At 34.6% G+C, this 16,817-nt stretch overlaps 2 protein-coding genes across 2 annotated transcripts in view; one reads left to right on the forward strand and one right to left on the reverse strand.

Moving 5' to 3' along the window:
- Positions 1-838, forward strand: part of LOC144433056 (tRNA (uracil-5-)-methyltransferase homolog B-like) — a 94,397-nt gene extending 93,559 nt beyond the window's left edge. Inside the window, exons 11-12 of the mRNA XM_078121368.1 lie at positions 18-117; positions 718-838. Of these exons, the coding sequence (XP_077977494.1) occupies positions 18-117; positions 718-838 (221 nt within the window). The remainder of the gene's footprint in view (positions 1-17; positions 118-717) is intronic.
- Positions 839-1,763: 925 nt separating this feature from the next.
- Positions 1,764-16,817, reverse strand: part of LOC144432614 (coiled-coil domain-containing protein 83-like) — a 15,474-nt gene continuing 420 nt past the window's right edge. Inside the window, exons 2-11 of the mRNA XM_078120870.1 lie at positions 12,175-12,348; positions 11,113-11,197; positions 10,250-10,418; positions 9,265-9,432; positions 8,616-8,707; positions 7,220-7,288; positions 6,541-6,662; positions 5,510-5,649; positions 4,710-4,939; positions 1,764-3,974 (exon numbers count right to left, since the gene is read on the reverse strand). Coding sequence (XP_077976996.1) covers positions 3,801-3,974; positions 4,710-4,939; positions 5,510-5,649; positions 6,541-6,662; positions 7,220-7,288; positions 8,616-8,707; positions 9,265-9,432; positions 10,250-10,418; positions 11,113-11,197; positions 12,175-12,299 — 1,374 coding nt within the window. The 5' untranslated portion in view covers positions 12,300-12,348 and the 3' untranslated portion in view covers positions 1,764-3,800. The remainder of the gene's footprint in view (positions 3,975-4,709; positions 4,940-5,509; positions 5,650-6,540; positions 6,663-7,219; positions 7,289-8,615; positions 8,708-9,264; positions 9,433-10,249; positions 10,419-11,112; positions 11,198-12,174; positions 12,349-16,817) is intronic.

Raw genomic sequence — 16,817 nt, forward strand, 5'->3', positions numbered from 1 at the left:
TTTCTTTGTTTCATTAGATCCTAAAGTTATTCGAACACTTCGTAATTGTGAGTTCATCCGACATTTGGTGTACGTGTCCTGTAAACCAGACGGACAGTCAATGAGGAACTTTACAGAGTAAGTTTATCTAAAATACACCTAGTATAAAAAAAACTTGAGTTTCTAGAAAGAATTACTCCAAACATCAGATATATGCATCGCTAGCCCAGAGACTTGACTTGGTGTTACTATCTCTAGAAACTCATTTGGTGGTGAAGAGAAGTCTCCAGGCCGGGCTAGTATTTTGAATTCATTCACTGTACACATTTCAAATAAAAGCATTTTTATGCATTTACATGGCAGGCTGACAAACGGTTTTGGATGAAGATGGAACAAATCGAAACGATGCCGTTGCACATGTGTAAAATATAACACAAGTTATGTGCAATGCAATGCATAAGTATGCCATCGATATGGTCATTCTTCTTCAGGTCAAATATGTGCAATTTCGTAATTGTTCCATTTTCATTCATTTACACGTTTCCAAATCTCTTTGTTTTCACCCTTTTTGTGGACTTTGCAGTTTCATGTGCAAATGCAACAAAATAGCTGTTTTCATTTGAAAATATCATTGTGAAAACGTGTCTTAGTATCTTCCTAATACTTCCATGGTATACACCACTGTTAGTGTCATTAATAGTTATAATTTCTTTCTTTCTTGTAATTTCAATTCTGCAGGTTATGTTGTCCACCAGTCAAGAAACTGACAGGAACTCCATTTACTCCAATCAAAGCCATCCCAGTGGATATGTTCCCACATACAGATCATTGTGAATTAGTTATTTTATTTGAAAGATAACAATTCACTCCAGGACAATCTCTCTCAATATGATGCATTTGTAACGACTTCCATAATCTTTCAGCATATGTTGAGGACTTCCAGTGTTAACACTATCTTGATTACATGGTGATTATATATTTGCACAACTAAGGCATCTGATATCATCCACTTGTGTAGCTACCACATCGAACAAACTGTTAGTTTTAGTTAGTTTCTATCTTTACAGTGGTCATATGGATGAGGAATGGGTATTTATTTTGGAAATTTATCATGGTGTCCTACTTAGACCAAGTCCTTGTTTGTAACTCAATAAATTGCAAAAAGCTAAAAAATGTGAAAAAAAAGTTTGTTATTGTACATACAATAACAAAAGATTTTGCACATTTATCAATTTTTTGCAATGTATTGAGTTACAAACAAGGACTTGGCATATATTGTTTCACATTGATTTTTCAAGTAGGAAATCGTGATAAATTTCCAAAATAGATATCCAAACCTCATCCATATGACCACTTTAAGGTTAATAGTAAGTCGTCTGTAAGGTACAACATGACAGGGCGCCCTCACACATCAGTCAACCCATCTCACAGGAGAGAGAAGGCTGGTGAGTGCAGAACTACATGACTTATCTTAAAGTCCATTTAGTAAGCTGAAAGCTTGGTTTCTGCAGCAGTAATCGTCTACATACACCGTACTTTAGATATTACAAACTAAAAATGTATCTATCTTGCACAAATAAACTCATATGTATTTTTCAACAACAATTTTGTGAGCAAATTGTCAGTGTGTGAATGTGCAAGATATCTGTTGGTAGCAAGATAGTAAAAGTAGAATCATTTCCAAACAAAAGTTACACCAAGTACTGTTTATTGTCAAGACACAGTCAATTATTTTTGCAAATACATGAATTTTTCAACTTTCATATATATGTATAAAGTCTCCCAATTAGCATTAACACCAAATTCATCCATAATTCATTTATTTACATCATATTTATTAAATATCCAATGTTATAAAATCATCATAATATTGCTCTTACTCATGAAAAGTGAATCACTTTTTGGATGTCCACAAATGTGAACAGAATTGGACACATTAGTCTTGGTAGATACATGTAGATGTACAATAAATACACAACTTGGACTGTGGTACATACATTTTGGCTGTAAATTGGTGAGGTACATAGTAGTATACATTTCATTTCAACTATAAACAGAATCATGATCTTGGCTGATTTTATATTAACCTTGTGGACAACTTAATACAGGAGATTTCGTCTTAGCTTGCAAATACCGTATATCAAGATTAGAGATTGGTCACCAGCTTTCATGTTGAGATAGACAAAATAAAGATAACGCAGACATCCCTTTAATACAGTGTCTGCTCTGTATTTTTTGTTACATTTGTATTTGTTATTGTTATCATCGCAAAATACAGAGTAGACGCTGTGTAAGGGATGTTTGTGTGTTATCTTTATTGTGTCTACAGAGCAGACACTGTGTAAGGGATGTTTGTGTGTTATCTGTATTGTGTCTACAGAGCAGACGCTGTGTAAGGGATGTTTGTGTGTTATCTTTATTGTGTCTACAGATCAGACACTGTGTAAGGGATGTTTGTGTGTTATCTTTATTGTGTCTACAAATCAGACACTGTGTAAGGGATGTTTGTGTGTTATCTGTATTGTGTCTACAGAGCAGACACTGTGTAAGTGATGTTTGTGTGTTATCTTTATTGTGTCTATCTCAACAGAAACCTTGTGATCAGTCTCCTTATACATAGCATTTGCACGCTAAGATGAAATCTCCAGTAATGCCATAGTATCATTGCAAGTCCTTTTTTTTAAATGAATGATTTGGTCGATTTATTGAAACTACTTGGCTTTAACATCAGTTTTAATGCACTTGTTCATTCTCCCCTAGAGATGTAAAAATTCCAGTGCCACTTATGTGGAATTATTAGGAAAAATAAAATAAACATAAAGAAAAGTTATGAGGTGAGTCTCTCCTTCAAACTTGTAGCAAATATCCTTTCCTCTCAATCAAACATTACAAATGCTATCACTCAAGACATATTACTCTGGAAGGAAAGCCAGGAAGGAGAAATGATGAGGAGTGAAAAAAGACATGCATATACCTGTCTGCTTTGTAAGTTAATATGGAAATTAGTACGAATAAATTACATAGGAGACCATCTTTAAAATACCAACACATAAAATACCTCCATGAACACAATGTAGCCTCTGGTAACATGGTATATTTGGACTCCAGGTACATCATCAGTAACAGTCACTTCCAGATAATTCTATCAAGCTTTGGAAAGGACATTCAAACTAATATTTTCTGTTATTCCAGTCAGTTTTTTTGAATGCCATCTATTGCATGCAATTTAGGAAGGTTCAACTATATACATCCTGACACAGGTTCTGATCATAATCCAATTTAAAAGCACTTGAAATGTAAAACACATGTTTACAGTTATATTTTCAAATTTGATATTTACAACTATCCTTTATTTACTATTAAATATCTAAAATTATTATTGTAGAATCAACACAAGTGTACAAATTCACAAGAAATTTGGACGGAATAGTTGCAAATGAAAATTGAACTTGAATACAACAAGCTCCACAGTGAAATATCATGTAACTATAACGGCACATCAATAGGGGTATACCCAATTATTGTGTTGTGCTTCATTTGGGGTATACCCAATTGTGTTGTGCTTCATTTTGGGGTATACCCAATTGTGTTGTGCTTCATTTTGGGGTATACCCAAACAATCTAGTGCATTCCTTTTTCACATTCTTCCTGTTTGTTCAGAGAGTGAATTGTGTCCTTGCATAAAACTCTTTACGGCACTTTCAAAAAACAAACTGTGGCGATCTTGTTACATGAACACCAAAATCTTAGAAACTTCCTTGTGAAAGTGTTTTGAGTTCGTCAATTTTTTTTTTCTTTCTTCACATTTCACAATAAATAGATTAAGTTTCAGTGACTACTTGTTGAAGCATGTCCCTTGTTACAGGCCATTCATCTGGTGCCGAGGCTTTGGCGTCTGCTTCCTCTGCTGTCATTTTCTTAGGTGGATGTAAAGGTTTCTGTGTTCCTGTGATGCTTAGAAGTTTCAGTTCTAGAGGACCAAGCTTTAAAAAGTCCTGTACAGGAAGAAAAGACATAAAGTTTTTATTTTGTTTTGTTCACCTATGAGTTTGATTCGTTGTTATCTTTAGACAACCACCATAATATCTGAGGCATATAATGTCTACCAAAATATCTGTCCATAAATATTACATTGTAACTTTCTGTCTGTACCAAATACAACTATCTATCATTGATACATATTACAAGTATTTTCTGTGACACTTTAACTAAATGGCAAAGTCAAAGGAAATAAATTTACAATAGGGAACTTACAAACCCACCATGTTGAATGTTGCAATATGGGAAATGTGATAACAAATACTAATCAATTTGTATTGTAAACAATGTTGATACATTGTTTGTAACCACAAATAACCAATTCATAGTTACCCTGACCATTGTGGGAGGTTAATTTTATCAGTAGCTCCAGATTAGGTATTACAATAACCACAGATAATACCATTGTACTTTGCATCTGAGCATGCTCAGTCTGGATTGCAAATTCCCTATTGGTTCAATTATAATGTCACTGCATAGCCTGTACTTTGGACACATTGGTGATCTTGGCTGTATGACAAGTTCATCAAATGATACATACGTTATAACACACACATAGAGTTCAAAGTTTTTAGCTTTCGATCTGTCTTGCTCGACAATCCTCATCAGAATGACAATTTTCATAGTTACAGCTGACCACTAGGTGGCGGTATGATCAGCCGTTCATAAAAGTTTACATCTCTGTTACTTACATCATAGTCTTCGTCTTCAAGACTGAAATAATTATCTAGATATGCATCGGCGGCAGCTTTCTCTTCCTCCGTCAAATCATCATCACCATCGTAATCTTCATCATCCTGTACAACATCAACATCGCTACCGTCTTCTGATTCCTCCTCTACTGATGTAATAGAAAACACTTTCTGTTCCACAGCTCTCTGAGTGGCACTCTTTGGTCTTGATTTGCTGTGACTTGATGCCTCTATAGAAAGGAAATAAAAGTAATGGTAATTATTGGTTTGCAACGACTCTATGTACATACAAAGACATATGTACATACATAGGCCAACGGTACCGAATAAACGCTTGATTGATACAAAGACATATTATGCTCCTTACAATGTAATAGTAAACAGTGATTAGAAATAACAATGTATTGTTTTACAGCTAAAATGATGTAGGCTTGGTGTTTCACTCATGTAACATGACATTTAATACACACGCTTCTATAAATGCAAAAGAAATATTTTTTCCCCCACCTACGAAAGATGTCAGTATTTGGTGCATGCATGACTCTGTGTTCTGTAGGCTATCCACATTACTACTAAAGCAGCCATGTTGGATACTGACAACGTTGGTTGACCACCATACTATTATACTATTCTCATTCAGGGCCACTTGGATGCATGCCAAATGTGCTTTAAATTATATAACAACTGATATTTTCATGTCTTGACCAATCAGATCTCTAGATTTGCATCATCAATATACAGGTGTAATATACTTAACTAGTAACATGTGTCATGCATCGATTGGCAAATGAATCATTTACCTGATCTAACACTAGGGGGCGCTTCAATTGCAAACATTTTCTCTCCCGCATCTTCTTTGAAGTCTATTGCAGATAAATCCATTTCTAAGATACCATCTTCAATATTATCATCATCTTCAAACTGAGTGAGGTAAAAGTTCCTGCATACATGATAAAAATAATGGCATTAAGTTGTGAGGTGAAAAAATACTCATTTCTGTTTCGAATTCCTTACGCTGAGTATACACATTGTTGCATTCTTGTGTATTTCTGCTCACACGTGTGTTTGCTGTAGCCAAGGCTATACATGCCCAGAGACATTGGCTATCTGACTTGACATACTGTCCTGGCTTATTGGAGTGTTCTGGTGAATGTTGTCACGTCTGCAGGTAATGGCCAAGTCTCTGGGCTAATAATAATAATCTTTATTTATACTGGATAGTTCTTTAAGTAAAACTATATAAACACTTGTCTTCCAAGAAGTCCAGTGAGGGCCATCCCTCATGGGTTCAGTGTTAATGCAGGAGGAAACCGGAGTACCCGGGGAAACCTGCGTTGTTCAGTAGAGTCAAACTGAATGACACTCTTCTTACTTACAGCATGGTAAATTTAATCAAACCCTGAATGGACTCGAACCCTGACCGCAGTGGTAAGAGGCAAGTGGTTTAACCACTCAGCCACCGACAACCAATGGCTATGTTTGCTAGAACTTCACTCAAAAGAAGAGGGTGGTCAACAGCTAATAGAAAACAGTGTGCATAAAGCAATCTGCCACTAAACTCTTTAGATTGTTTAAGTTTCTGAGAACTAGTGAAGAAAATTCCTGAATGTAGTTCAAACACTGACAATGCTACAACTTTCACTTTGTTACTTAACATGAAAATGGTAACAACTTAGTCTGAAAGATACATTCGTTGTTTTCACTTTGTAATATGGGTAGCAAGTGGTTACATAAGTGGACCAATGACTGAAACTTTCAAACTACTGGTAGATGACAACTCACAGTAAACTGTATAAATTATATTTTATTTGTGACAAATCTGTTGACTTACCTAGATATTTTTAAATCTTCTACTCTACATTCAAACAATCCACTCATAACTTGTAAATTTTCTTTCTCTAACTGCTCCACATACTCCTTGAGTTTCTCTGTCTCTTCTCTGTGAATAACAGCCTGTATCAAAATATAACAATATTATGGATATAAGAAATTGTAAACACTTCTAAAGTGGTCTTAGAGTCGTACTTACATATTGACATGTAAATAACAAAATCTTTTTATTTTAAATACAAAATCAGAAGACCTCAAGCATTGAGTATACCCCTTCAAGCTTAGTACATAAGTTATTGTACATAACAAAATATTTACAAAGAAATATTCAGTTACTACCAGTGCAGCTTCAAACTCAGTAAGTTTTTTTTTAAATCATAACGTTTATGGATAGATGGAGCACTGAAGTGCTGTTGTATTTTACAAGATATGAAATGAGCACAAAATAGCGAAAGATTAGTACATGTAAATTGATCAGTTCTACTGTTAGACATTCAAATATTTATGTTTTATTGCTCATGTATGCATAAAATTTGTGTACAAAAACCATCACATTTTATTAAAGACTAAAGTCCAAAGATTCTATTACAGTTAATCACTTCACTTTCATCATTTACTGGTTCCTACTTCAGTCAGTCAGTTTGTTTGTTTGTTTGTTTGTTTTCTTTCTTTGATCTTACCTCTTTCTTCAACCAATCATTGTCCATGACTTCCTGAGCACTCCACTTGTCAAGAGTTTTCATGGCTTTCTGTCGTATGAAGAAAACACATATCAGAAAATAATCACACTATGTTCCTTTACATCTCTTGAGTCTTAGGGCTTCTTTCACCTCAGTTCTTGAGTTTCTATCTCAGGCAACCATAATTTCAATAGACCAACTTGCCAAAAATTACCCTCTTAAATGGTGCCTTATGTGACATGTGGTATAATCCCACAGATAGACATAAACCAATCATAATCTACCAATAGTCTTAGTTACCCAGACCCACACAGGTAGGCTATCCTTCCCAGATTAGGTATTATTAAAAGAACAAATAATCTAGTCTTGGTTACCCAGACCCTTACAGGAAGTTTATCCTTCCTGTCACCCTAGATTAGGTATTACCACTACTACAAATAATCTAGTCTTGGTTACCCAGACCCTTACAGGAAGGTTATCCTTCATATCACCCCAGATTAGGTATTACCACAACTACAAATAATCTAGTCTTGGTTACCCAGACCCTTACAGGAAGGCTATCCTTCTAATCACCCCAGATTAGGTATTACCACAACTACAAATAATCTAGTCTTGGTTACCCACACCCTTGCAGGAAGTTTATCCTTCCTGTCTCCCCAGATTAGGTATTACCACAACTACAAATAATATAGTCTTAGTTACCCAGACCCTTACAGGAAGGCTATCCTTCCTGTCACCCCAGATTAGGTATTACCATAACTACAAATAATCTAGTCTTGGTTACCCAGACCCTTACAGGAAGGCTACCCTTCCAATCACCCCAGATTAGGTATTACCACAACTACAAATAATCTAGTCTTGGTTACCCAGACCCTTACAGGAAGGCTATCCTTCTAATCACCCTAGATTAGGTATTACCACAACTACAAATAATCTAGTCTTGGTTACCCAGACCCTTACAGGAAGGCTATCCTTCTAATCACCCTAGATTAGGTATTACCACAACTACAAATAATCTAGTCTTGGTTACCCAGACCCTTACAGGAAGGCTATCCTTCTAATCACCCTAGATTAGGTATTACCACAACTACAAATAATTTGACAGCCCTTGTAATGGTCTAATGGATCAAGGTAAATATGAGAAAAGATATTTTTTTAACTTATTTATTTTAAGAAATATTTGATTTGATATTTCTTTTGGTCATTAGTTATTGCAGTATTCTACACTGACCTTCAGTGTCCATCATTCATTGGTACAATTGAAATTCCATGTTTTCTGAATTTGAATTCTGGGTTGTTGTTTGTTTTTTTTTGTATATTTGAAATTCTACATTTAGAGGAGAAAATCAACAGTATACTACAAAAAAGAGACTGAGAACAAAATGTTAATACTTACCTCTGATGCTATTTCTTTTTGTGAATTCAATTTTTCATCCGTTGTTTTTCCAATTTCAGATTTTGCCTTCTCTAATGTTTTTTCTAAATGGGCTGATGACATAAAACAGCGCAAATTAAAGATATTTGTACAAGGGTAAAATAAAGTTATAGGGGGAAATGCAACATACATGTACAGTTACCAATTTATAAGTAAATGTTGACCTTTAACCTTGCAGACATTATGGAACTCATGTTCTGATAGAGAAAAGAGTAAACTTAAGGTTATTTGAGTTAGTTGCAAATTTATAATTAGATGTTATTCCCCAATATATTTCTTCATTCGGCCAAGGAAAATACGAGTGAGTTAAGGGGCCCTTGTCACTACAACCCTTACGTCAGGAATATTTTCTGGATGAGTGAAGAAAAATATTGGGGAATAATATAACTATACCATTGCCAGTAATATAAAAACAAGATCGGGGGAAGTAATGACAATCTTGAGCATTTTGACTCATATTTCGAACACAGTAGAACCAATGGCGTAGACATGTGTTGTCGTGACATAGATGCACGGTGTTGTGACGTGGAACGACCAGCATATATATTCCATAGTTTTTGTTGAACCTGCCTGTTTGTGCATGGTATAATAAAGTGTATCATTCACTTACATTTCATTTCATCAAAGCTGCTTTGCATATCCACTAGCTCTTGTTCTAATATTCTAATTTGAGTAGCATGTTTATGCTGACCGTTGTTTTTGTACTCTTGCCAGATAGACACCTCCTTTCTGGTGTCTTCAAGTCTCTTGTCCAACAGCTTGATTTGTTCACCCAAATCTGGAAAAGAATGTCACTTGAAACAATTAATCATAGTGTACAAGTGTACACATTGAGACCATCGATGGTAAAGACAAACAGATTGACCAACAGACAGACAGACAGACTGACAGACATTAGCCCCTTCTACACGGCACTAAAAATCCTACCTGAGGTAGGATTCAGGATACTAGTAGTTTGAAGCCTGTGTAGACGCAAACGCATCCTGATCCTGTCCTGAAACCGTCCTGACTTCGGACACCTTTGAGAGGTTTCCTGAAACCCTCCTGACTTTGTCCTATGTACTGTTAGGAGGGAACATACTCCGCAACGTTCCTATGTGTAGTTACAAATCTATCCTACCTCAGGTAGGACTTGGGACTGTCTCAGGTAGGACGACGTACATGTAGATGGGGCTAATGTCCCCTCCCAGTACCTTCATCTATTCATCAAAATCTGAGGAATATTATACAAAAACTAACTTAAGTATAAGGTATTATATCACACATTGTCACATTTGATGCATTTTACTTGATAATTTTATGTTAAACACAAACTTAACCATACATTTTTTTTTAGAAAGTGCTTGATCACCACTACGCCAAGGTGTCAGTAAAATGTCTAAATATTCTGGTTTAGTCTTCAAACATTTATTCTGGTCCTATTGATGATAAAGAGGAAGAGACGTACAAAAGGACAGACAAACAAACAATTGTTATTGTGCATTGGTTTGGGGGAGGGGGAAGAATACACTGACTATATACATATATTTGAATTACGACTGTAGTACATATACTTGGTATTTGATAAAAACAATTAAATAAACTTTTATTCTTACCAACTAATTTTTTCTCCTCTTCCTTGGCAACTCTCCAGTTTTCCTTCATGTTAGCTTCAACTTGTTCCTTTCCAACCACAGTAGCTTGTTCTAATTCCTTCTCTCTTTCTTTGGCTTGTTTCAGTAACGTTTTAATATGGTACATTTGTTCCTCTTTGAGTCTTTCATTCTATAGGTAGACACATTATATAGATTATAACATATGATAATATATATATGTATATAGAAAAGACAAAATTTGACCACAGTGTACGTGTGAGTTATTATAAAAATTGATTTTGATTAATACTGGATAGTTTTGTAAATTTCACCAACTTGTCTCCCAAACTTGAATCCAGTGAGGGCCGGCCATGCAGGAGGAAACCACAGTGATGAAAGCTTTGGTGAGCTAATTAAATTTCGGTGCGATGCGAAGTTAAATCCATCCACTTAGATCTCATTAACGCCTTTGTAGTGTTCTATAGCACTGTCTTACCGGTAATCCTGGGTTAACTCTATTGGAAAGATGTGCCTCTGAGCTGTACTGTATATTCCAGCTATTGCTTAAGTGGCAAGATTTCATGAACATACAATATATAGAGGTATACCGGTACATATATGTACATGTAATTCATCTGTCATCTTAATATTTCAAACAGCTCTGAATAATGTAAACCGACACAAATGAAATTGGCAAACCTTATTATCATTTCATTTTCATATAAATTTTGGAATATTTGAATTTTTTAAATTCTAAATTTTTTATTACTTCAGTTTCTACATATTTAATATTTTTTATCTACATGTATGTGAAATCTAGAGCCCAGATGTATCAAAAATACCGACTTGCTTTAAATCATCCAATTTTTTTTTTCATTACTTACCCTTTCTTTATGCCTTTGATTCTTTTCTTCGAGTTGTTTAATTTCAAACATAAATTCTTCAATAGATTTCTCTTTAATGCTGATTCTGAAATCAATGAAACAATTATGACAAAAAAATTAAGATTACAAATTCTTGCAGCCTTGCCTAGTACAGCTAGGTCAGGGAGTTATATTTTGCACTTTTGTTTAGTTCCAGTTACCTGACCCCCACCTAGTTTTTTCACGCCGATCCTAAACTTTTTTTTTATGTATTCAAGAAAAAAATCAATAAAATCTCGAAAATTGTGAAGTCAAGAAATAGTGGATGCGGAAACTGACATCAACTTAAAAAGACAGTACTAATACACATATCAGTTACTTACTGGTAACCAAGCATTGTTTTACAGTATTAAAACACATATCAGTTACTTACTGGTAACCAAGCATTGCTTTACAGCACTAAAACACATATCAGTTACTTACTGGTAACCAAGCATTGCTTTACAGTATTAAAACACATATCAGTTACTTACTGGTAACCAAGCATTGCTTTACAGTATTAAAACACATATCAGTTACTTACTGGTAACCAAGCATTGCTTTACAGTACTAAAACACATATCAGTTACTTACTGGTAACCAAGCATTGCTTTACAGTATTAAAACACATATCAGTTACTTACTGGTAACCAAGCATTGCTTTACAGTACTAAAACACATATCAGTTACTTACTGGTAACCAAGCATTGCTTTACAGTACTAAAACACATATCAGTTACTTACTGGTAACCAAGCATTGCTTTACAGTACTAATACACATATCAGTTACTTACTGGTAACCAAGCATTGCTTTACAGTACTAAAACACATATCAGTTACTTACTGGTAACCAAGCATTGCTTTACAGTACTAAAACACATATCAGTTACTTACTGGTAACCAAGCATTGCTTTACAGTACTAAAACACATATCAGTTACTTACTGGTAACCAAGCATTGCTTTACAGTATTAAAACACATATCAGTTACTTACTGGTAACCAAGCATTGCTTTACAGTACTAAAACACATATCAGTTACTTACTGGTAACCAAGCATTGCTTCTTTAAATGTCATTTGATCTGAAGCTCCTCCCTTCTTCTTACCACTTTTTTTCTTACCACTCTTTCCTCCTCCTCCCCCACTTTTCTTCTTCCCCTTTTTACCCATCTTATTGTCGTATTTCTGGGATTTTGATGAACTACTGTATTTCCAGTAACTGAAAAGAAAATCAGCACAAATTAAGAAAGACAGCAAGAGAGTGTGTGTGACTCTGTGCGTGTGTGTGTGTGTGTGTGTATGTGTGTGTGTGTGTGTGTGTGTGTGTGTGTGTGTTTGTTTTGGGGAGGGGTGTTGTTGTTGTAATGTACATGTACACACACAACCACCACCATCACCCCCCCCCCCCAAAAAAAAATACATAAATACTCACACTGGCTGACTGTTCTATGTAAGTTAAACTCTGTGGTATTAGCCATATAATGTAGTTTAAAAGGTTTCAATTTCTGTCACAAACAGTGCTACGACATGGATCAATGACATGTACTGAAATAGTGCTACGACATGGATCAATGACATGTACTGAAATAGTGCTATGATATGGATTAATGACGTAGTGAAATAGTGCTATGAAATGGATCAATGACATGTACTGAAATAGTGCTATGACATGGATCAATGACATGTAGTGAAATAGTGCTACGACATGGATCAATGACATGTACTGATTCAGAAATAGTGCTACGACATGGATCAATGACATGTAGTGAAATAGTGCTATGACATGGATCAATGACATGTAGTGAAATAGTGCTATGATATGGATCAATGACATGTAGTGAAATAGTGCTATGATATGGATCAATGACATGTAATGAAATAGTGCTATGACATGGATCAATGACGTACTGAAATAGTGCTATGATATGGATCAATGACATGTAGTGAAATAGTGCTATGATATGGATCAATGACGTACTAAAATAGTGCTATGACATGGATCAATGACATGTAGTGAAATAGTGCTATGACATGGATCAATGACATGTAATGAAATAGTGCTATGACATGGATCAATGACATGGATCAATGACATGTAGTGAAATAGTGCTATGACATGGATCAATGACATGTAGTGAAATAGTGCTATGACATGGATCAATGACATGTAGTGAAATAGTGCTACGACATGGATCAATGACATGTAGTGAAATAGTGCTATGACATGGATCAATGACATGTAATGAAATAATGCTATGACATGGATCAATGACATGTACTGAAATAGTGCTATGACATGGATCAATGACATGTAGTGAAATAGTGCTATGACATGGATCAATGACAATCACATGTACTGAAATAGTGCTACGACATGGATCAATGACATGTACTGAAATAGTGCTATGAAATGGATCAATGAGATGTAGTGAAATAGTGCTATGATATGGATCAATGACATGTAGTGAAATAGTGCTATGACATGGATCAATGACATGTAGTGAAATAGTGCTATGACATGGATCAATGACATGTAGTGAAATAGTGCTATGACATGGATCAATGAGATGTAGTGAAATAGTGCTATGACATGGATCAATGACATGTACTGAAATAGTGCTATGAAATGGATCAATGAGATGTAGTGAAATAGTGCTATGACATGGATCAATGACATGTAGTGAAATAGTGCTATGACATGGATCAATGACATGTAGTGAACTAGTGCTATGACATGGATCAATGACATGTAGTGAAATAGTGCTATGACATGGATCAATGACATGTAGTGAAATAGTGCTATGACATGGATCAATGACATGTAGTGAAATAGTGCTATGAAATGGATCAATGAGATGTAGTGAAATAGTGCTATGACATGGATCAATGACATGTAATGAAATAGTGCTATGACATGGATCAATGACATGTAGTGAAATAGTGCTATGACATGGATCAATGACATGTAGTGAAATAGTGCTATGACATGGATCAATGACATGTAGTGAAATAGTGCTATGACATGGATCAATGACATGTAATGAAATAGTGCTATGACATGGATCAATGACATGTAGTGAAATAGTGCTATGACATGGATCAATGGCATGTAGTGAAATAGTGCTATGACATGGATCAATGACATGTAGTGAAATAGTGCTATGAAATGGATCAATGACATGTAGTGAAATAGTGCTATGACATGGATCAATGACATGTAATGAAATAGTGCTATGACATGGATCAATGACATGTAGTGAAATAGTGCTATGACATGGATCAATGACATGTAGTGAAATAGTGCTATGAAATGGATCAATGACATGTAGTGAAATAGTGCTATGACATGGATCAACGAGTTGTAGTGAAATAGTGCTATGATATAATGGATCAATGACATGTAGTGAAATAGTGCTACGACATGGATCAATGACATGTAGTGAAATAGTGCTATGACATGGATCAATGACATGTAGTGAAATAGTGCTATGAAATGGATCAATGACATGTACTGAAATAGTGCTACGACATGGATCAATACAAATACAAAATAAATAAATAAATAAACACTGATCAAATTGTAAACTCTGAAAACAAAATTCAATGATTTTTTCAAGTGCACCATAATTATTATTATCTTTATTTTGCAACCAAACACAAAGAGGTGGTTGAAATCATACAATTTAAAATCGCAAATACACAGGAAAACACTGACTAAAAGAGTACAGACAGCAATGCTAAAATGTTTAAGAATGATTCCTAATGAAATGTTAAAAAGCTAAAGAAAGGTAAGACATAAAAAAATACTGATTACTGTTAAAAAGGTCTATACAAGCTCAAAAACATTCTGTCAAGTCATCATTGGTAATTGTACAAAGCGTATGGTATGAAACTGTTTTTGAATCGTTCGGTTCTACATCTGAGAACAGTCAACACTATATTTTTTTGAGTGACAGGTCTTCCTTGTTGAGGTTGGATTGATCAAGTAATTTAATTTGTCATTACTAATACATATTTTCCCAAAAAATGATTGGCATATTGTATCTCTCCTCTGCGATAGAGTTTTGATATTGGTAGGGACACATTCCGTAATAATTAAGTAATAATTAACTGATAATCATGATAATTTGCCTTTACACCTCCACTCAGTCTTATAGTATATTCATTGATTCTAAAAATAACTACACACAAGCCATTCTATAATAGTAAATAAGTACATGTAAGTAAGTAAAATAACTACACACAGCCATTCTATAATAGTAAATAAGTACATGTAAGTAAGTAAAATAACTACACACAGCCATTCTATAACAGTAAATAAGTACATGTACATAAGTAAGTATAATAACTACACAAGGTTTAACCTGTTCCCTTGCTTTCGAACAAGGCACTAACTTTTTAAACTTTGTGACACTGAACTTTGAGACTGAGTGTACATTATGTTAATTACAGTAATTTATTTTTAAATTAAACCACTAGCCACATTCATTCATTCAATGTTGATAGCCCCAAATTAGCATTGAACATTACTGACAATTAGAAATATTGACATTCATGAACTTGCGATGCAAAAACAGACTGTCTCTGAATTAAAAGAAGAAACCCCCCCCCCCCAAAAAAAAAACAAAACACTTTAATAATATTCTAAATTGTATTTTCATAAATTGTGATGTAGGCCACTAAATTCTAGGTTGCAAAAATAATAGATAACACACATTCCAATGACTCACAACTATGTCATGGTATTTTAGTTTGAGTAATAATTAACTGATATATGTAAAAATAGAATGATATGACCTCAATGCAATTTGATGAAGATGGTGATGGTGATGATAGTGTGACAGTAATAAGGTGATGCGGGTGATGTAATGATATATACACTCTTACTGAATCAATTTAAGTTCTCTGTTAACCATCAATCTCGTCCTCTACAGAATATTGTTTTTGTAAAAATTTTCATTACACGCAAAATCAATACACATTTCATTTTATATGTATCAGTATATATGTGACAATAAAAACACATATCATATCATACTGTAAACATATATGTACATGACATGTATGCAGTAATATGTCTACAATTAATAATCAACATTTTAAATATGTCTTAGTTATTGTCATATCCGTGACTGAACTGAACTAACCATGACCCACAACATGAACTAGTCATGGATGTATTATTAGGGAGACATCCATGATCAGACAGACAGACAGACAGACAGACACACACACATACAATGCATGATGTACCATATATCTGTGCTTATTATTTATAAGCACAGATTAATGCGAAAGAAGACACGCATTGAGTGAATCTGCGCGATCATAGAAACAAGTGTAATTTTACCCCTTTCGTATATAGTTGGTTATGTACGTCAATATTAACGATATTATCGACATTTTATTGTATTCTGATAGAAATATTCTGAGACATAACTCGGGAAACAAATGTAGCCTGTAAATATATTTACTATTATTACAACATCTCGACGATCGAAAGCTATTTCATTATGTAACCATGACATTAAAATGCTTTTGTACACATACTATTTTCCACTAACAATAAGCCAATTTCATTTAACAGTTATATCAAATACGTTATCGGTAAACAGTGAGTTGTTGTGCGTTCGTTACGTTCCGACCGGGTACTCTGTTGTTTCCGTACGTACCCGGAGACAGTCGGAA

The sequence above is a fragment of the Glandiceps talaboti genome, chromosome 3 (assembly GCF_964340395.1).
Source record: "Glandiceps talaboti chromosome 3, keGlaTala1.1, whole genome shotgun sequence".
Taxonomy (NCBI): Eukaryota; Metazoa; Hemichordata; class Enteropneusta; family Spengelidae; genus Glandiceps; species Glandiceps talaboti.